Source organism: Erpetoichthys calabaricus, chromosome 1 (assembly GCF_900747795.2).
Source record: "Erpetoichthys calabaricus chromosome 1, fErpCal1.3, whole genome shotgun sequence".
Lineage (NCBI taxonomy): Eukaryota > Metazoa > Chordata > Cladistia > Polypteriformes > Polypteridae > Erpetoichthys > Erpetoichthys calabaricus.
The window spans coordinates 269,080,742-269,103,721 of NC_041394.2; the positions used below are offsets into that span (position 1 = coordinate 269,080,742).

General features: G+C 35.5%; 1 protein-coding gene across 1 annotated transcript in view; it reads right to left on the reverse strand.

Moving 5' to 3' along the window:
• Positions 1-22,980, reverse strand: part of pclob (piccolo presynaptic cytomatrix protein b) — a 421,215-nt gene that overhangs the window by 185,201 nt on the left and 213,034 nt on the right. Inside the window, exons 7-8 of the mRNA XM_051920046.1 lie at positions 5,601-7,809; positions 1,797-1,823 (exon numbers count right to left, since the gene is read on the reverse strand). Of these exons, the coding sequence (XP_051776006.1) occupies positions 1,797-1,823; positions 5,601-7,809 (2,236 nt within the window). The remainder of the gene's footprint in view (positions 1-1,796; positions 1,824-5,600; positions 7,810-22,980) is intronic.

Below are 22,980 nucleotides of genomic sequence, written 5' to 3' on the forward strand. Positions count from 1 at the left end.
CAATAAGAACGACATAAAATTGTAATTAATCATCTAAAATAAACACTCATCTTCATCATTTAATTCTTAACATGTTTCTTTAGCAACATCCTAATTTCAGACAAAATGTTTTATAAAATAACAGCATTGACAGCTATATATATAAATTTGCAGCTGGAGATCCACAAAGGGAGAAAAAATGAATCACGTATCATAAAGTAGTTTTTATTCCTGAAAACTACTTTATGATACGTGATTCATTTTTTCTCCTTTTGTGGATCTCCAGCTGCAAATATGCAAACCGTATCACAGACCTTCTCTTCTATATATATATATATATATATAAATACAGTATATAGGAAGAAGAATATACTTAGGTGCTTCTATTTATTAAACGCCTAGATTAAAAGGATGGATAATTAGAGGTAAACATACATCTTGCTTCCCTTCTTTCTTATACACTCTTATTTTACTCTCTGGAACTTGACCACTTTTCCTTCCAAGACTGTTTACCCCACTTCACTCCTAATTCTGTTCTCGGTATGGCTCTAGCCATAATAAGGACTTCCAGTCAAGTCCTGAAATCACTTGAGGGCACCTCAACTTTTGCAGTATACAGACACCAAGCTACATGATCTAACCCTAGCACTTGGACTCCTGACCATTTTGTTGCCCTTCAATAGCCAGTTCTTGGGCATAACCCGTTTTGAGACTATATGTCCTGCAGTGCTCAACAGGCAGTTCCAATTTTGCCATTTCCTTTTTGGTTTCATTCTGTCTCTCTTTACCTAGGGGACCAGGTACACCTGTTGCTAGAAGGAGTGATCTAAGCTCGGCCCACTTTCTCTCATGCAGACACTGGAGAACCTGGCTGTTATCCTTGTGACTCCTTTACTCCCACACTGGCACTGCATGTGGGAGTCCAATTCTGCAACAAGTGTGTCAAGTGTCTCTCTTTCTTGCATTCCTTTTTCATTCTCTCTCTCCAAGGTCTCTCTTCTTCAAGCTTTCAGTGGGACCAATCTTCCCTATGTCATCCTCACAATGCCTTTGTGACACTTGCATGGATCCTAAACCTATATATAGTGTGGAAGGCTACTATTTAATCTAGCTGAGCCAAAAAAAAAACCTCCCTACCAATGCTCACTATTATAATTAATAAATCCATCCTGAAAAAGTGTATTCAAATGTACTATTTTTTGTAATGAAACAGTATATAATAAAGGTTTTAACAATTTTTCTAAAAGACAGCTCGTAATTTGAAATACAAATTAATGTATTTAAAAATGCAAGTAATTGTAATAATGTATGACATAATTTATTTAATATGTTTCTTAGGATTTTTGTGACATTTTCCTTAAAGTTTGCACAGTGCATTAGAATGTGTAGTCATATTTAGAGGGTTTACTTGTTCATGATAGGCACTGTACCAAAGGACCTCAAACATCTATTAATGCTATGTAGTACAGACGCACCAGTAACAGCAACAGTGCAGGTTCAAAGGCTATAACATGATTCAATAATTAAATGTAATTTAAGTGTTATTTTAGAAAGTGCATCTTTATTTAAATGGTTTAGGTAATAAAGTATATTTCAATGAAAACTTTTTACATTCTACAGTATATACAATTATAGAGACATATCATGCTTCACAAAATACCTGAATCTTGAAAAGGACGATAGTTATGGTGCATATGGAAGATGAAAAAACTAATGGGGTCAAAAGTGAACCACTCATATGATTTGTTCAAACCATGAGGAATATGGTGAATATATATTTATGTTTTATGAGTTTTATAAATTTAGTTAGCTCTCACCTTCTAAATCCCAGCTAGTGCCTCCTGCTGTGGTGCAAAATTAAAATTTAGAATCTAAATCCAATACATGATTAAAAAAGTTACAGAAAAAGAAGAAAGATGTTCCTTTATGCCCATGAAATAAGTTGTTTATTATATTACATAAAAAAGATGCGCTGGTCATGTCCTACATGTGAAGATGTATTACTGTTTATTCCACACATTAAAACATTCAAAGCAAATTATTTTAAACCCACTTTTAATTACCTAAATTAAACAGAGAACAATGTATGGAGACTAATGAGTATCTTTTAAATGATTGCTGAAAAATTATTTTGAAGGAAGTCAGGTTAGCTTTAAGTGCATCTTTTATAAGTATACATTATATTTGTGTTAAAAAAGTAATTAGCAAAAGCCAACATGTTTCCAAAGAGTTTGGTTGAGTTTGTTTTTGTGTTTAGTTTACATTTCAGTTATTCAACTGTAAAGTGCTGCTTTATTTATTTTTATATTTAGCATCTTTGGACAATACACTGTACTGTAAGAACTATAATTATTTAAACTCTGAAGAAGTGAAGTGCATTTCAATAATTCTCCCCTAACATGTATTTTTATTAGAATTGAAACTATGCATTTAACATTGTTACTGCAACCAGTCTACGTGTCATTGTTCTGTTAAATTAACATAATCAATATGCAAATTTTGGTCCCATAGGAATGGACCAATAGGTACCAAATGAGGTAACCACATGGGTTAAGTGGATTTGTGTTCAACAGTTTATTGAGAGATCATACCATACTCAGTATTGTGATTGTGATATGTGCACATATGTAAATACTAAAGTTTTACTTTTTTTGTTTTTATTGATACAAAATCCAGTATTGTATATTCCGAGAAACATTTTTTTTTTCTTAGGTATGCTGCATTTTAAGATTGATTAAGGTTAGGACTGTTTTAGGATTAATCTATTCAGTTTTAATGTTTTACTCTCCACAACAGTCAAATTGTATTATTATTTACCTGTTTAAACTCTTACGGGCTCTTAATGTTATCAGTTATTAATTTATTGCTGATCATTAAAATTAACCTACTAAAAGACTCAATAGGTATCTACTGGCTTATTTCTATCAAATTATTAAAGACTAAAAGAAAATAGCATTTTCAAACCCACTTAGTCCAATTCAGGATCAAGGAGGACAAGAGATTGTCCACACAAGGCAGGACACAGCAGTGGACACAGTACCAGCCCATTGTAAGGCCCAGACATGACATTTTTGAATGTCCAAGCAATTTAACCTTCATGCTGTTTGGTGTTGTGAGAGGGAAGCCAGAGTACTTAGAGGGTGAAACCTAGCAGACATGTTGACAATGTCCAAATTTAACTAGGAGAAAGTCTGCACAGGGTTCAAACTAGGGATGCTGAGTCAGCACCACCTACAGCACCACCATGTCACTCTCCTAAAATGACAGTGCTTTTTCAATGATTAGGCATAATAACATTAAAAATATACATTTTTCATTTTTGTATTTCATCTATATGACAACTTATTAGTGCACTCTTTGAGCAGTTTGTTTTTGAAATCTTAATTTTATAGATGGACATAACTGTGGTATTGTGATAATCTCCATGAAATGGGATTTGAGTCAGCTGTCTAGGTATTCTATTTTTCATTTCATATCCCTTTAATCTCTGTGTTACATTACATAGTTTATCTAAATTAGTCTGATTTCAGTTTAAAGTGGGATGTGAGGTTTTCTATCATGTACAGAGATAGTGCAGTTGTGGGTTATAAGTGGAAATGGAACATAAGTGGTTTCAAAAATGGATAGATGGAATTGTTTCATTATTTGACTTCAGTATGATCATTTAATCATTTTTCCAATCTAAGCTTAAAAATGTTTATTACTATAGTTTCTTTGTAAAAAAAATGAAAAACACAAAACCCATCTCCCTGTTATTATGCAGCTATGTCAGATGTTAATTGTGTACTTAATTTTGTTAATTGTGCGCAACAGTAGTTCTGTTAAATTCAAAAACAGCAATATGTTTGCTTGGGATGTGAGATTGAGTACAATTTATATTTTTTTGTCAATAAAACTATTGTAAAAAAAAGTCTATTCCTGTAAATCTTAATTTATCACCAATTAGTTTCTCTATTTAACATCCCACAATGTTATAATGTATATTTAGTAAGTATTATTTAGTTAATATATTTCATGTGACCTTATAGTTTTCTTGACGATTTATATATTAAAACACACAAATGTTACAATGTTTTAAATTAGTAGATAAATAAATAGATAAATAATAGCTTTAGCGAATGACTGATAATCTATACTTTGTCTGACAGACATTGTTTCAAAATGCTATAGCAGATACTGGAGAGTATAATTAATGTGTAAGTCTAAAGTGTAAAAGTGATCAAATTTAATTGTTGAAAATTATTAGAACAAAATATCAAACAGGCCATGCATATGTATGCCAAATGCCATGCTCTTTTAAAGTCATTATACAAAGTCAAACACATGCAAATTATTGCTGTTTTATTTAAATGAACATACATTTAATCACAATATACAAGCATGCGGTCAGAAGACAATACGTTATAAATTATAAAGTAAGAAACAGTAGAAAAGGTTCTTATATCTATAACATTTTGTAGGTAAGGGATTACAGAAGTGTGGTTACTAAGGAACATGAATACATTATTATCTAAATTTCTAAAAATATCAATTTAAATAATCTGGAATCTCACTCTAGAATGTACTACATAATGAATGCTTAAATTGTGTTTCAGTACCTCTTATTATATAAGAATACCTACTTTAATTTGCATATAGCAGTTATTTATGATTAATTTGAGCTGTATGAAAAAATATAAAATTTTCCATCTACATGCATACATTTGTTATGTTTCAAGTGCATAATTTTATTAGCACCACTGCACCATTTCTTAGTGTAAAAATATGTAATGTTTCTGGAGGACCTAAAAAACGAAATTTTGAACTCTTTAGCCTACTTCTCTCACACTTTAACTTTCTATAGATAATACAGATTTAATGTACTGTATGCTGTGATGATAAAATAGGATAATAACAAATATTTGTATACATTTATATGTGTAAATTAAATTTGAAAAACCTTTTGGTTTCTCCATTTCCAAAACACTAAAGAAAATAATAGCAAAGTTAAGTCAATATATATAGCTCTGCATACTGTAACTATAAAATGTATGTGTATGTTACCTTTAAAAAAATGGGCTTACTTAAAATATAGAAATTAACTTTGATATTTCTCTAACATGTATATCTCTGCATTCACTAAATAAGCTATATAAAACAAAAAAGGTGTACTACCATGTTGACAGCATAATAAAATTGTTTGCAAATTATATTTTTACATTTTCAGATACTCCAACACACTTAATTTAAGAAGCAATTTATGTTAACATTAGTGTATTCAATACACATTCTACATGTAGTGTTACCATTTTTAAAAACTTTCATGCAATTTAAAATTAAAATGACATATAATCAATAATAAATCAGTAAGAATAATTTTTTAGGGATGGATACATAAAAACATACAGTTCATACACAATCAAAAATAAGAAAAATTAAAAGTTTTTTTAAAGGGATTTAAGCATGCTTTATGCAGAACAGTACATTTAGCAGTACAGTAAGAAACAATGAATACACTGAATATACATGAAGAAACAGCAGAAACAGAAACAGAACAAAAGCTTCATACTGAAATTAGATGCATGCATAGAAAAGTGCATCTGGATTATGGTGATGATATAACAGTCGTAGGCCTATTTTACCTTCACTATCTGACATTGCATGTTGGAAGTCATCCATAATGAATGCTATATCTCTGTCATAGCCTCGTGTTCTTGATTCCTCTCTCATATGCTGTTGGACTTCGGGAAGAGAGTGACTTGAGCCAAACTGGTCTCTTGTATCAGCAGATATAGGTGGCAGTGGTCCAGCCGCAGCACGAGCCATACCCATTGGCTGCCCAACTGGACTTAAAGGACTTTCTTCCTCTGAATTTTGAGCCACAATTGGTATTCTCCCTCTGCTTTGGCTAATTGGTAGACTAGTTGGTTTTGTTCTTACAGATGGTGTGGCATGAGAGTAAGAAACGTCTAATGGCTCATTCTCTTGTGTTTTAAGCCTTAAGGATGTGCTAGATGAATCCCGTTTTATTGAAAGATCCAGTCCATAAACTGAGGAGGGTCTTGATGATGGCCGTGACCTGCTACCACTTGGGTAAGGTTTATCAAGATCATCTTGCATAGAAGATCTCAAGGTTGGGCACAAATTAAGCGTCTGTCCTAGAGACTGTGCAAGATTTGCCCCTAATGTTGACCCAAGATATTTTTGTTGATCTGAGATATTTTTTCGCAGTCCAAAAGTAATATCATCCTGCAGTAGTCGAGCTCTTGAGGAAAGTTCACTAACTGAAGGAGTACTAGAGGTTAGGTAGCTGCCATAGTCTGGCTCTAAATCTCTACTTTCTTGAATAGGTGAAAATTTAGACATTTTGGGATCAATCAGAGATTTTTTGTGCTTGTTCTGTTTTTGATACAATACTGAAGGGGGAAGCTGCTTTGCAGCTTGCTTTTCAAGAGTAAGTCTACTGATACTGTACTTTTCAGATTTAGGGAAATGCCTGTAGCTGGTATCACCGTGATAATAGTGAGACAGACCTGAAAGGTGATCAAGACCTTCTGTTCCTCTACGAAATTCCTGCTTAATCTGCTGCTTAAGTAATTTTAACTCGTAAGGATCCTCCATTGATTCTTCATCAGCTTTTCCATAAGCATGCAACCTTGAAGAAGACTGCAATGGTCCAAGAAAATCTGTAACTTCTGGAGTCCTTCGTACATCAGCAGTTCGAAGTAAGCGATCAGCTTTCGAAATATCCTTATCGGGAATGTTAAATGTTGAGGATAATGATGTAGAACTTTTGGTAAGCTCACCAATATCATCAATTAGAACATAATTCCTCGGAGTGTGGTGTTCAATATCTGCATAGAAAGAATCAGCAGATATGCTTGACATAGGGCTACTTGCTATACTACTTCTTTCATCTATGCCTATTCTTAAATCAAGATTGCTATATTTGCTTCCTAGGTGAGGAACTGCATACGTAGTATCACTGGAAGAAGGAACAATCATGATGGGCTGGTTGCGTATTACTTCATAATTGGTTGTTATCTTTGGCTCTAGATCAGCAAGTGTTGTCTGCCTAGATTTCTGTTGCATTAACAACATCTGTGATGGGTGCTGATAATTGGTCTGTTGGGACTGCGAAGGGGGAGTTTGTGGATATGATATTGTTGTTACAGAAGAGTAACTGGGCTGTGTTTGGTAAGGTGAAACCTGGTGATGATACAGTGATTGCTGCTGGTAATGTGTTTGCTGGGAATATTGTGTAGAAGCTTGTGTTGGTAGTGAAGGCGCAGCATACTGGTACTGAGAATAAGGACTTGTAGGCTGAACATATTGGGATTCAGGTTTAGTTTGTGGGGGAATAAACTGGTTAAATTCTGACTGTGGTGCTGTTCTTGGTCTTTCCAAACCATGCTGGCCATCTACTCTAGTCCCTCTGATATTGCTTACTTCACTATCTGACATATAATCTCTTTCTTCAGCAACACCTTGCAAATATGCTCGTTCTCTCTTTTCTCTCTCCTTGAGTAATGCTTCTTTTCTTCGATTTATACCCATTTCAAGATATCTCAGTTTGGCATCAATTTCCTTCTCTTCTTCATCAAGCTCTGCTTGCTTTTTTCTAAGCTTAGATGATTCTCGCTCCACAAGATCTAGCTCTCTGTCAATATCTTGGAGGATCTTGGCTCTAGCCATAGTATTAGTCCTGCATATTCGCCTACGGGAAACTGAACCAACAGCTGTGTAACTTGATTGACTTCCACCTGCATCGTCTTCTGGTGGAGGATTTGGAAGAGTTCTTTTAACTTTCTTTTGAGTTCCAGTAGATGTCCCACTTGGAGAAACTTTGGTCTAAAGAAAAAGAGCAGGTATAAATTTAAATATTATTTTATATTATGCTTTACACTCTGATTAATTACTTAATATTTTCTGGACTTTTTCAATACTTATTTGCCATAGACATAATAAACAAATAACCTGTAAAATATTTCCAAAATTTACATTTAAATTATTTAATAATGCCATTGTAGCCACTGATAGGAACTGCCTAAATACAGTAGCATTTTATAAGGCACCACATACAAAAGCATCATATGGTAGATGTCTTACTGGCTGCTTATGTTTGGTAGTCTTCTACATTTTCTTAATTTAAGGAATAATTTTGGTATTAGTGTGAGAGCTGATGAGGTATTTTTGATTTAGCAAGCATAAGAACATAGGAGACCATTCAGTTGACAAGGTTTCTATGTTCAACTATGGCTTAGTACTTTTGTTCCAAATTCCCACAATTCTTTGTGCAAAAACTCTGAGGGTTAAGCAAGACTTGCATAGATGGGCAACCCTCCATCTCACTCTAGCTGGAAGAATTAACGTTGTTAAGATTAATATCCTTCCTAAGCTTCTCTTTTTATTTCAAAACATTCCAATATACATCAATAAATCATTCTTTAAGCAATTAGATTCAACCATAACCTCATTTATTTGGAACCTAAAACATCCACGTATCCAAAGAGCGACTCTACAAAGACCTAAGACAGAAGGTGGCATGGCTCTACCTAACTTTCAGTTTTACTACTGGGCAGCAAACATACAAGCTATAAAAACCTGGACACAAATAGATGAACATACACAGGCTTTGTCCACAATGGAAATAAAATCCTGCAGTACTTCTCCATACTCCCTGCTTTGTGCCCCAATAAATGCAAGTTATTGCCAATATACAGTGCATCTGGAAAGTATTTAGACGGGGTCACGGTGGTCTGCTGCAGCCAATCCCAGGCAGGAACCAACCCAGGCAGGGCGCCAGCCCACCGCAGGGCACACACACCCACACACCAAGCATACACTAAGGACAATTTAGGATCACCAATGCACCTAACCTGCATGTCTTTGGACTGTGGGAGGAAATTCACGCAGACACGGGGAGAACATGCAAACTCCATGCAGGGAGGACCCAGGAAGTGAACTGAGGTCTCCTTACTGTGAGGCAGCAGCGCTAACACTGCGCCACCATGCTGCCCACTTACAGTACTAATAACCCAATTGTGCTTCACTCACTCAGAATATGGAACAAATGTAGAAAGCATTTTAAGATGGAGAATCTTTTATCTGTGGCACCTCTGCATGAGAACCACCTTTTTCAACCCTTGCAAATATATGCAGTTTTTAATATCTGGAAAACATTTCGGACTAAATTACTTAGAGATCTTTATATAGACAACATCTTTGCATCCTATGAACAATTACATTCCAAATTTAATTTTCCAGCAACACATTTCTTTCACTATTTTCAAATAAGAAACTTTGTGAAACAGAACCTGCCCGATTTTACCCATCTCCCACCTTCCTCTATGCTGGAAAAAACTATTGCTCGGTCTCAAGGACTCAGACAGCATTTCTGCAATATATAAAAATATTTTACAGTCCCTCCCTTTCAAAGATCCAACAGGACAATGGGAAAAGGATCTCTCACTCAACATATCAGAAAAGGAGTGGAAGGTAGCAATGCAGAGAATTCATTCAAGCTCCATATGCGCGCTTGAAATTGTCCAAAATGTTTCCAGGGCAAGATCCAACCTGTGAACGCTGCAATCAAGCTCCAGCCTCACTAAGTCACATGTTTTGGGCCTGCGCCAAATTAACATCATTCTGGACAAACATTTTTAAGTGCCTTTAAGACAGCCTTGGTGTCACAGTCCGTCCTAACCCATTAACAGTTGTGTTTGGTGTTCTTCCAGATGGGCTTAAAGTGGAGAAGGACAAACAAACTGTGATTGCCGTCACTACACTATTGGCACGCAGACTTATTTTGCTGAACTGGAAGAATCCTAACTCTCCTCATTTAAGTCAGTGGGTAACTGATGTTATATATTATTTGAAATTGGAAAAAATCAAATTCTCACTTAGAGGATCTGTGCAGAAATTTTTCAAAACCTGGCAGGATCTAATCAATAATATTTTAGAATAAGCTCTTAAAGCACAGAGGAAGCAGATTCTCTCCCCATTTCTTTTTCTTCTCCATTTATCTGTATCCACCTACTAAACTCTTCAATTTATTTATTTTTACTATATTTAAGTTTTAGTCCGTTGGCCATGCTCTCTTTCTCAGGGGTGGGGGTTGATTTGTTTTCAGTCCTATTTTTTTTAGTAAAAATTGATCTATTTCTATGGAATGATTACAATAAAATCAATAAAATTAAAAACAAAAAATCTGAGGGTTTCTCTGCCCTGAATGACTTCTTTAACTCTGCCTTTTTTATAATGGGATAACCAGAACTGCACACAGCACTACAGGCTGAGTCCATGTATGATATATTCTGAGCATGATGTCCATTTATTTATATTCAGAAGCTTTTACAATCTAACTTAACTTTTATCTATTTAAGCAATTCTGCACATTGCCTAGATGGTGAAAATGTTTAGTCAACATAAAATGCTTAAATCCTTTTTAGAGGTTGCTTACTGCAAGGCAGTGTCCCTCATCCTATATTTGTAACCAAAGTTCATTTTGTCAATGTGTACTTTTTGCACTTTTCTACTCTAATTTGAGTTTTCTAAGTGCTTGGCAAGTTATGAAGATTTTCCAGGTCTTTTTGATTTGTTTTTGCTGCCTCCTCAGTATCTGCAATCCCACCAGAATTAGTGTCATCTAAACTTGTAAATTTCACAAGTTTACTAAGTAATGTTAAATAAATTAAAAGCGAAAAAAAGAACAAATGTAATTTCATACCAAAAAAGAAAGTTTAGGACTGGAAATATAATTTATTACCCTTTGAGTCAACAGACAAATTAGTGTGTTTCTAGCATTTGTTTTATAGTTTAAAACCACTTTTAACTTGCTTTCTGGTTATGTCCAAAGCATTTTGATAATACATAATAACTAATAATTTCTCTTATGTCCTTGATTGCTACTATATATAAAGAAATAATTGGTATGGAATGAAGGAATAATCGGTATGGAATGATCCATGTAGTAGCTCCATGCAAATTTCACTTTAGTGATATAATGGAAAATCACTCAACAGAAGATTTTATAATACAATACATCCAATTCTAAAGGACAGTAATATAAAATCAAGTACATTACCCTATATAACATTTATTACGAACACCAATAAATACAGAGTAAAATGAACAGGAAATTGAATCAAGTGAACAAATTCATTAATATTTAATTTGAAACTAAACACAGCGGGTCAAATGAAGTAAACAAGCTACATATAGTGACAGACTGGCACAGGGGTGGCTTAATGCCTCTATTCATGTTTATCTTTACAGATCTATTGTGGCCATAGGTGCCAACTTTTCCAATTTATCAGAGGGCTCATTTCACACATGTACATCAAATAATAGCTTACATAAGCATGACATCCAAATACTATAACTGAGCCTATACAACATTCTTTCTCCTCTATTTTCAAACCTTGTGGCATTAATGTACACATTGTGTAATTTTTGTATGAATATGTACTTTGTGCAGTATTACAGCAGAATTGTGGTAATGAAAATGTAATTTCATCTTGTGACAAATTTATTCACATTTTATTTGTCAAGTTCATTGCAACTAGCTCTCATTAACTGAATGTCTAATTATGCCTATTATGAGTGAAACACAGTTTGTAATGTTTACTGCACCATTCTCACAGATTTTGAACAATTTGTCAGACATGGTTAATCCAAAATAAAAGTGTATGTTTAAACAGGTACAAATAAGAGCCTGATCTTCAGACTTCAAGCCTCATTTTCACACCTGTCACTATCATACATTTCCTACTACTTTGTGTCCTGGTATAATTTAGTCTTAATAATTACTTCTACACATTCCAGTATGCGTTGGGATAAAGACCAGAGCCAGATTATTGATGGCCTGACCTGCACACTGTAAGATGAAAAGCTTTGATCGTCTTTCGCATTAATCAACTCAGTACAGAGTGCTGATATATTTTTTAAATTACATCAACACAACTTTCATTTTGCTTTTCCTGAAGGTCATTGTAGTAACAAGTTGGTCTGAGCTAAACAGGTCTCTTTATTCCTTGCAAGTTCTTACAGTCCATCTTGGCAAATACGTAGAGTCTCCTAGAACTTTAAAGAGATATAATATTCCAGCATGTCCTGGAGGCTCCACCCCTCATTCCTCTCCCAGTGAGTTATATCTAGATCTTCTGACAGTGATATCCTGGAGCTTCTTCAGTAAATGGACAAAACACATTAACTGGCTTGTCTGAAATGGGAGAAGCAGTAGTACTTTGAGGCCTTCCTAGATTAACTCTACCCTCACCTGTCAATAAGACCCAAAGGTCCAAAAACTTGGACACTTGGACAGCTGTTCACCCTGTACGGGGAGGGATCAAACCATTCTTATCTGGAATGTAGATGTGGTAATTCTCATATCAACTATCACAGTCAATTGTGAAACAAACAGTTCCTGGGTACAGAAGGGATCACAATCTCATAAGACCAAGAGGATAGACAGCATTATATGTGATCAGCAGATATGCAATCCTTAGATTTTCAAACTAGGCACTACTCTGCTTTTTCTGCAACAACAAATATGTTCTTCTGTATTTCCAACCAGATGTTTTCCACTCACACAGGCATTCCACTATGTAGATTTTTAATTACCATGTGTTCAGCAACTGAAGTGGTTCGAACTGCAACCAATTCTGTGGGTATTATCTGCTAAGGAGGGTACTGTATATTCACTGGGTTTAGGAATTTCTCAAAATGTTCTTTATACCTCTCAACAGTGTCTCCATTTGAAGTCAAATGTCCTTACCTTTGCTGAGGAAAGCCTGGGTGCTTTCCAGTCTACCATTCCTGAGTTGCCAAATGGTTGAACGGAAGCTCTTTGAGGCGGTCCAAAACTCATTCCCTAATGCTTCACTAAACTCCACCAACACATGTTCCTTTGTTTTGATCACTACCACATTTTTGTCCTGCTGATGCTATCCAGTCAAATCTTGAGAGATCTCCTGTTAAAACTACACAGAAAACATCCTTCTTCAACTTGACACCTCACTTTCCTCATGGTGTTTACCGAGAGATTCTATGGTTGCCACCATGACAGACACCACCAACCTTTTGGCTACAGCCTTTGGCTGCAAACTTCATTAATGAGAGTTTGAACACAATCTACATTCCTGACCTCTCATGAGAAGCAAGGAGAAGCTGTTATGGAACTGAACTCACCCCCACCGTGAGAGAGAGAGAAAGAAAGAAAACCCTCGACTGATAAGTTTAGTTCTAAAACCAAAGCAGTGTGTAGAGATTACCCTGACTAATTCAAGCCAGCATTGTTTAGCCTATTATATACTGTAAATTGCCTCTCCTTTCTCAACAGAGAAGTCCACATACAGAGAGCCACTTTTAATTGCCAAAGTATGCTTGGGTCCTTCCCATTCTTGCCTCTCAACAAATGCATTAAACCTGACTCTCACACTTCACCTTGGGGTTGGTGAGCCCACATGGCTGGTCCACAGAGCTTTTGCAGGATGAGCCAACACCTGGCCATCAGGCACTTATAGTAAACACCATTCCCAGGTCTGAAAATCATATCATAGAATGCACAAGGTGTCTAACACTGAAAACGTGGAATAAATAATTTGATTAAAAAAATAATTCATAAAAGAAGAAGAATTTGGCCATTGATTAAAAAAATGCATAAAATTAAATTCATAAATCTTAAGTAGTCCCCAGAGTTTAAATTAAGAAGACCTACACTGCGGTAATATAGGGAACACCAATACATTAATAAGCAAAGGACAAACATAACTGACTGATCTTCATAAATCAGGCCTCGGAAATTAAATTCAGGTGTTTTTGCTTTGACTTAATAAGTGTTATTTAAATAAGTGTTTTTTATTCACTCAGCCAGCAAGGTGTCACAGAGTGCATACTGGAAGACTAAAAGACTAAAAATATACACAGGAAAAGAGAAAGAAAGAGGTTTTAGAATTGGTTTGCTTTTTGCTATGTAAAAGAATATTTATAGTTTGCTTCTACTCAATGACCCATGCTCCATTAATTAAGGGACAAAATTTCTATTTAAAAAATGAATAAAGTCCTGATAATTCTGAATATATACCATATGTTCTGTGAATGTATTTAAAAACAATGGTGTTATTACAATATTCCACATTTTAACAACATTGATCTGCCTTTATGTTCATGTATTCCACAAAGCAATCTATTAATATATTACCCTAAACTAATAAAAACTAATTCTTCTTCTAATGCATTTGGAGGAATTATAGTGATATAATGTAGGTGGTTGTAAATAATAAAATATCATGTGACTGTTGCTTTGACTTCTGTTGTTTAAAATTACTGCATATCCTGCTTCATTTGCAGCTCTTTTATTTAGATTACCAATGTAGAGAAAAGCCAAGCAAAATGACACCTTTTATTGGCTAACTAAAAAGATTACAATATGCAAGCTTTCGAGGCAACTCAGGCCCCTTCTTCAGGCAAGATGTAATCAATTAATAGATTACCAAGAATATCATTATAACTTAAAGGTGGAAACATCCATCCATTTTCCAAACCGCTGAATCCGAACACAGGGTCACGGGGGTCTGCTGGAGCCAATCCCAGCCAACACAGGGCACAAGGCAGGAACCAATCCTGGGCAGGGTGCCAACCCACCGCAGGACACACACAAACACACCAAGCACACACTAGGGCCAATTTAGAATCGCCAATCCACCTAACCTGCATGTCTTTGGAATGTGGGAGGAAACCAGAGCGCACGGAGGAAACCCACGCAGACACGGGGAGAACATGCAAACTCCAGGCAGGGAGGACCCAGGAATCGAACCCAGGTCCCCAGATCTCCCAACTGCGAGGCAGCAGCGCTACCCACTGCGCCACCGTGCCACCCAGGTGGAAACATACTACAATAAAAAGATGTCACTTTAAAAGATCTGCTTCCATATGACCAAATATCTTTATCAGAACATTTGTTTACACATTAGCAGTGTCAATCAAGTGACCCTGCAAATGCTACACTAATACTTCCAGGATAGAAATGCTGAAAACTATACATAACAGCTGTAGATCATGTAATTTTTTTCACATTAGTCTTCAATAGATTTCTGAGAAGTCAATATTTCAGTGCAATTTCAGTTTTGCTTTTTAATGCATCTCATGTATTGGGAACACTCTCTCCAGGCATGAAGCAGTCAGGCAGAAAACTGGTTTCTGCAACAGTGGAAGATATTTGCATTCAAGATACCATTCAATTCAAAAGCATTTAGTGGTTTCCATTTTATAGGTTGCATACAATATCAGGAAATACAGAACATTTCTGTAAAAGCTTAAACAAAAACTAAAGATTATGTAGAATACTAATTTAAATACAGGTTTCCTGCCCAACAGCAAGCCATGATGGTACCATTCAATTGATTCAAATTGATACAATATTTAGTTTAATTCCCTGGAACTTTTCTGATCTGATTATATGTAAATAAAATGATCATCATGTATTATGTACATTTCTACATTGTATTCTATCTATCTATCTATCTATCTATCTATCTATCTATCTATCTATCTATCTATCTATCTATCTATCTATCTATTTTCAGAAACAATTGAAAATGTTTGTTCTTTTATAAGGTTAGACATTTGAAGTACACCTTGCACATACTGTGAATTATACTGTAGAAACTACTCTCCATTTGAGTTCTTAAGCCATTTGAATGTTCTTGAGCCAGGTTATCAGTGAACATAAACATACACTGTCTGTTTCACTTCCATTTGATTAAAATGTCTGTAATTTACACCAGCTGAAGGGTGGTGTACTCATGTATAACTGAAGCAGCAGTGAAATGGATGATGTTCTATGTTAATATAGAGGAACTAAGACTTGTGCTACTTTAAGAATGGTAAAAATATAGCAGGAAGCATCTTTGGCTCCTCAGTAGAGAAAAATATGAAGAAGCATTTTTCCACTTTATCATGAATAGTTTGATTCATGACTTGACTGTTGTTCTATGATTCAGGAATATTGTGCAAACTAGATTTGAATAATGCAGATAAAAGAACAATTATCACTTCTTCTGCTCACCGGCATATTATATTTAGACAAAAACAAAAAATAAGTGTGACAAAAGTGGTCTTGGGCCTTTTTATGCACTGTTCTGGATCCCCATCCCCTCAAATGAGAATGTTATGCTTTGAAGCTATGAACTTGTAACATTGCAGATTGATTCAAATGTGTATGATTCTGCAAAAACTATATGATTCCAAAGATTATTACTCCAGAACTTTCGCATTATACAGTTAGGTCCATATATATTTGGACAGAGACAACTTTTTTCTAATTTTGGTTCTGTACATTACCACAATGACTTTTAAATGAAACAACTCAGATGCAGTTGAAGTGCAGACTTTCAGCTTTAATTCAGTAGGGTGAACAAAACTATTGCATAAAAATGTGAGGCAACTAAAGCATTTTTTTAACACAATTCCTTCCTAAAATCTTTAACATCAGCACTGGGGACTTTTTGAATGTGCAAAACATCACAGGCACTGGTTTTAGCATTTGGGAATTTGTAGGTTTTTGTGCAAGAACACCAATTGATCTACGTGCTCTGGTTGGAGAGTGGATATTTTTGCAGTGACCACAGGCATTTCTGGTTCACTTTCAAAAGGTGTCTGGCTGTAGTACTGCGATGGAAGAATGTCGATATACGTCGGATTCTTCCCATAAGGTGAGTGTGGCCACTTTAAGTGCCCGCTGAGAGGTAGGATTCAGCGTATGGGTAAAGCATCTTATATGCTGGAATTTTCCGACTTGAGCTGCATTCAACATGTTTGAAGCATTGTCTGTCATGAGCACCACATCTTTATCTGATAGCTGCCATTCTTCCACAGCATGAGACAGTACCTCCGCTAGATGCGCGCCTGTGTGAGACTCAAACACATCTGTCGTCTGCAGCACATTGGACATGATCTGCCAGTCCTCACTAATGTAATGTGCTCATTGATGCTGTTATCTGAGCTCTGGATTCGTGGTAAAGAGCCGGTATAACCTTTTCTGTAAAGTGGCTGTACGACGGGACCTTGTACCGTGGCTTCAGCGTCTTTAACAGGTGCTGAAACCCGGCATTGTCCACAATGGAATATGGCCGTAAATCTTTCGCTATGAAGGCTGCCACAGCCTGGTTTATTTTCTTCCCTTTCTCAGAGCTGTGCGGTATTATAAACAGAGTTGCGTAAATTCCAGCCTGTGCTGGGTTTGGGATTTCTCTGGCCGGTGTTGTTAGCGTCTCAGGGTGGAAATGGCTAACATGATTTCTTAAATTGGTAGTGTTCCCAACATATTTAAATTTTTGTGTGTAAGGCTTTACACACCGCATATGACTTGTCCAGTTCATGCTTCCCAATCTGTTCGTAAAATCCAAAATGAATCCAGATATCAGCTTTTAAAATGTTTGGAGCGTTTTTAATCTCTCGGCCTCTCTCCGCCATGCTCTACCGGCGAGTATGCAGTGAGTGACGTCAGTGAGATGAGTTACCTCTACATGGATCAGCGCTGTACTCAGATCTGGCAGCCGCAGTCACTACCGGACGACTTTGTAATGTCATTATGATATACTGTAATCGATTATGTTCTGCCACTGCATTGATGCAGAATCATCCACGTCTACATCGCGATGCATTGATTATGTGATTAATTTCAACACCCCTAGTTCCGAAGTTGTCCGTAAGCACTGTAACTTTAAAGTCTGTCTCACAGTGTCCATGGCTGTTGAAGTGATCTCCTATAGGAACATACCTATCTCCATGCTTAATGTGGTATGCTGCTGCTGAAGAATGTGAATTTCCCATTGGGATTAATAAAGTATCTATCTATCTATCTATCTATCTATCTATCTATCTATCTATCTATCTATCTATCTATCTATCTATCTATCTATCTATCTATCTATCTATCTATCTATCTATGGAACTTGCATAAACTCATTCTTTGGTTGAGTGTTTGCCCAGTTTCTCCCACATAGAGGGCAGTGTCTGAACATTTCATACAGAGAATTAGTTAGACAGCACTAAATGATTTGCAAGAAAATGATCCCTTTATGTGATGTTCTAATTGGCAGTGTGGTATAACTACACAATCTGTATCATAAATGTAAGCATACATTTTACATCTTTTCTGTAGACAGGGAGATGTACCATTATCTCTTGGTTTACTTCTTCGGACAATTAGTTGCTGCAGGTTTGGTGGTTGTCTATATGCCATGAGGGGAGGTTCTGGAAATACATTCTGTCAGTAGAAATGGAGACAATGCATGAGCTGTACATGATAAGAGTATAGTGATATAGCCATTCTGTGGATGGTCTTATAGAGTGGATTTTGCATGCCACCCCTACCAAAGATGTGGGCCTTTCTAGTGTTCATTAGTGGACTTATTCTACTGAATGCAGGGGTAAGTAAATCTTTGGGTTCCCCAGTAGCCCACCTTTATATGTTTTCAATGGTCAGATGCTGATTTGTCTGCCCAGGCTGTGGCCTATAGACTAGTATAGTATTCCAACCGATATTTATTTTCACGTCTCATTGAGCATGAACACTGACTTTCCTCTCAAATAATATTTTAGCAAACATCATTTTCAATGCATGTTTCTTTATAATGATAGTTATTTTGGTGAAGGATGTGACATTTAAATGTGATTCTGTGAAAAATTGAATTGTTCATTTTAAACAAAAAAATGAAGCAGTTTTATTAAACTAATTAATTTGTAGACAGGGATGTTTTATCTATTCATAACACTATTTGTAAACTAAATATCTCTTCTTCACAGTAATTACTCTTTCTTGTATTATGTTGTGTCTATATTGGTTTCGTCCATTTACTCCAGATTCCTCCCTAACCCAAATTCTTGTGTGTTAAATGTGAGTGTAGATGTGAATGTGACTGAGCTGGTCAATGATCTGGCATCCTATCCAGTGCTGGTTTCTGTTTTTGGGTCAATTGTTCTGATATCCTTAATAAATGTAAAATAGAAGAGAGCTTAGGTGTGAATGTGAGTGAGGTTTGCAATCCATTGTTGTTTCCTATTTTGTATGAAATGATGTCAGTATAATTAAACATGGACTCTCAGTTTTCAGAATCAGCATCTAATCAGTTGTTTGTGTTCTGCTTTGAAGCGCTGCTGCCTATATAGCTGTTAACACCTTTGTGTTGTTATTTTTGGAGACAGGGTATAAGCATGCTTGGCATTAAATAAATCTTGTAAAAATTAAGTTAACAAAAAGAAAATGAAAGCAGTGATGCCTGCACAATATGCAATGAAATGAGTATGAGTATGTTGTATGTTCAATACTGTGTTTGGGACTTTGCATGAGATTTCCTTACATTACTGTATTTATAGGGGTCAGTCTTGTCAAGGTGGTCAACAAGTCATATTTTACCATGCTATAGCAGATCTTAACTTGTCCCCGTTCTCAGCCTTGATTAAAGATTATAAAAATAATACAATGCTGTATGAATATGTAATTGCCACTTTACCATTTACTACAAATTACTTGCATCATATTTCTTAACAGAAAAACAGACATTGGGAGATGGTAACAGAAAGAAGCAGAGAGTTAAGTGAAAATTTTCAAATTAGTATGTGGTGCACAATTTCAGGCTAATCAACAGTTTTGTCACAGAGTGTTAAAACACTTGTTATGCGAGAAATGCACTTACAACAGTGCTTGCAAAGGCAAAAATAGTTATGTTCAAGATGCAGACAGCAAAAACTGTTTGGATGAAGAACATCTGAGATGTTGAAAAATGTGTATTAAAGAGGCAAAATTCTGTTTAAGTAAATAAAATGTATCAAGCAGCTCTGTAATTCAAATTATAATAAAATGTGAAGTAATTAAATAAATCCATATCTATGAAGAAAATAAAATTCCAATAAAATATAATATCATGATTAAAGTAATCTACATATGTATAAAAGAATTTGTATTAGTATTTCACTGCATGACAAGGCAATTATTATTTCTATTGAAGGTATTTCCCACATCTGGCATTTTCTCCATTTTTCCATTATGCTTTAATATTGCTTCAAAATGAATAAACTGAAAATATGTTCACGTTTAACCGAACATAATTAACCTTTTAAGTAAATTAAAGGAAGAAAAATTATTAATTAAGTTCTTTGTTTTTGGTGGTTGAGTGATGACCTCATAAATAAAAATGCTTTTCCAGAGATTGAGAAAGTATTTTCTTAACTTGAAGCATTATATTTTTAAAACACAAATATACAGTTTGAATTTTTAGAATTTTTGTTTTAAGCTATAAATATTATGCTGGTTGATAGGTTTAAAAGTGGAAGCAAAAATACTCCTAATAACACCTTAGTTCCTTAAATGTAATATTTATATTTAACATTGTCAAGTCATATTTATGCATTTATTCTGAGCTGTGAATTTGCACTCCAGAAATAAACTAAGTGCTGACTTAGATGCCTTTACAACTCATTAATCATTTGCATGGTGTCTTGTGAATAATGTAAACTAATAACCAACAATAAAGTATGATGACGTAAAGTAAGATAAGTAAAATGTAATTGCAAGAAATGAGTTTATATAATAAAAATAACACACCTAAATGGCACCCATAACTCACCGATCCTACCCATGTTATGCTATACCACTATAAAAACTGGCCATGCCAATTCACCACACGACCACGCCTAACTAAGTGAACCACTATACTTCAAATTTCTCCTAATAAAATATTTTGCCAGGTAACTAGCAAAATCCAAGTTTCAGTGGGCTGACTGGATGCTACGTTAATTTGAGGTACAGCTTCTTCAAAGTGATTAGTTCAGGTGGAAGCAAAGTGCAATTTAGAGGCTACTGTCCCCAAGAAAATAAACGTACGATAGTTCTCAGAGAAATTAAGGACAGAAAGGTCCAAGAGTATACAAATTTGTGACAGAACGAAACTTTGGCTTAAACACCAAAGAAAGCAAAAGAGAAATTACAGACCAGAAAGACAGAATAGGATGATAAAACCAATACATCTCCATAAACATGCCAGGAACTCTAAGGCAGGAAATACGACAGAGATGACTTAAGCAAAAACTCAGTCTGTCAGGTGTGAGAAAATACTCATTCAAATATTCAACTTTAGTAGACTGATAGTGTTCTTCTAATATTTCTAATCTTTATATACAGTATAATATGCTACTGTGGCTGTCCATTTGTCTGACGAGGATTGTAAATCACCTGTAGCTCACAAACCGTTTGACCTATTGACCTGAAATTTGGTAAACATATACTACGTGACGTAGGGGTGATGATTGACCTCCAAGGTTATTCCTCTTTCTATTTTATTTTATTGTAGAATCAACCATCGCCATTCTCATCCATATCACTTTCGCTGTCACTTCCCCTACCTCTTCATATCTTAAATCATTCTTGGGGCAGATTGAAGACTCAGTGTCAGCTTAAGTGAAAAATTAAGGAAAACGTACTAAGTAATTGCAACACAAATACTGACTTAATTTTAACTGGAAAAGAAGCTGAGGAAAGAAGAGCAGAAGTGGGCTGTTAGGGTGGAGAAAAGAAGAGCTGCTCAGGAAGCAGCAAGCACATCAACCTCTGAGCAAACGAATGCTAAACGTACAGAGAAAGAGTATGAAAACTATGAATGCTCAAGTCAAGTGTATTCACTGCACGTTGTCATGCAGTGTGCCGTTACTGGTATCTAATATTTCTGAAGTTATTATAAAGGCATGGTGATATCCTGAAACCACAGTAAAGAGAAAAGTTTTATACTAAGACCTACTGTGTGTAGAAAAAAGAAAAGAACAAAAACTTACTTTTTGAGAAGAGAGAAGAGGCTTGCAATGGACCTTAGTGCTGAGCACAACTGAAGACAAAGGATGATGAAGGAATGCCAATGATAACTGAAGATTTTATAATGATTCATTTACCAAACAGATCACACAACTTTCTGATGTAAATGCAGATGGCACACAGCTTTGTGTATTTTATTACTATACAGTTCATTATTTTATTGTTTTTAATTATATACTAGTGTGTTTTTAAAGCACATTCTAAAGGCATGTTCTTTGAAAAATAAGATTAAGGAGTATTTCAAAGATTAGCATAGAAGTGCAATGATTAGAGAATTTTCACTGTCCATGCAGGGTATTTGTGGTCTCACTGTGCCAACGTTGGTCTTGTCCATTTATTCCTGATTCCTCTCAACCCAAATGCATGTGTGTTAGAAGTGAACATGGATGTGAATGTGACTGAGCCGGTCAGTGATCTGGCCTCCTTTCCAGCCTTGGTTCCTGCTTTTGTGTCAGGTGCTGTGATATACCAAATATATTCAAAACAGAAGTGAGTAAAAGTGTGAGTATGGGTGAGGTTTGCAATTCAGTGACCAACTATCAGTAATGCATGATTATTAAATGTTCGGTGCATGCGTGTGCCATTTGGGTGTACGGTCTTTCTGGTGCTTGGTTGGCTTTGCAACACATTTGGATGGAATATGCTAGAAAGACCCTAGGCAAAGCTTACAGGTCTTCAGATTTAAATTGACACTAAAAATTGCATTTCATTTAAAGGGACAAAATTCATAGTTCATAAATAATAGAATGATCATAGATCACATGAAGGTGAGTGCCAACAAATTCCCAAAAATTTGAGCTGGTCAGTAAAAGTGGCATAAGTTATAAAATAAAACTGGAGACTGAGTTTGAAAAGGTGCAAGAACCCCTCAGCCAATTATTTTAACTTTATAGTCTGACATGATTTCAAAGGATTTGAAATAGGTCTAAACATGAGGGAGATCTTTAGAAACATTACCTACTGTAGATACAGAAAGATATCTAGAGTAGGTAATGCAAAATAGAGAGAGAGTCTCTGATTTGTAATAAGTATAAAAATAGGCGAAAGCAGCTTAGATTTATAGAGCACACCAGCCAAAGCTAAATTAAACAGAAGACGGGAGAAAGAGAAGACAGTGTTGTCTGGATCCCTTCATAATGAGTAAAAGTTGTCTG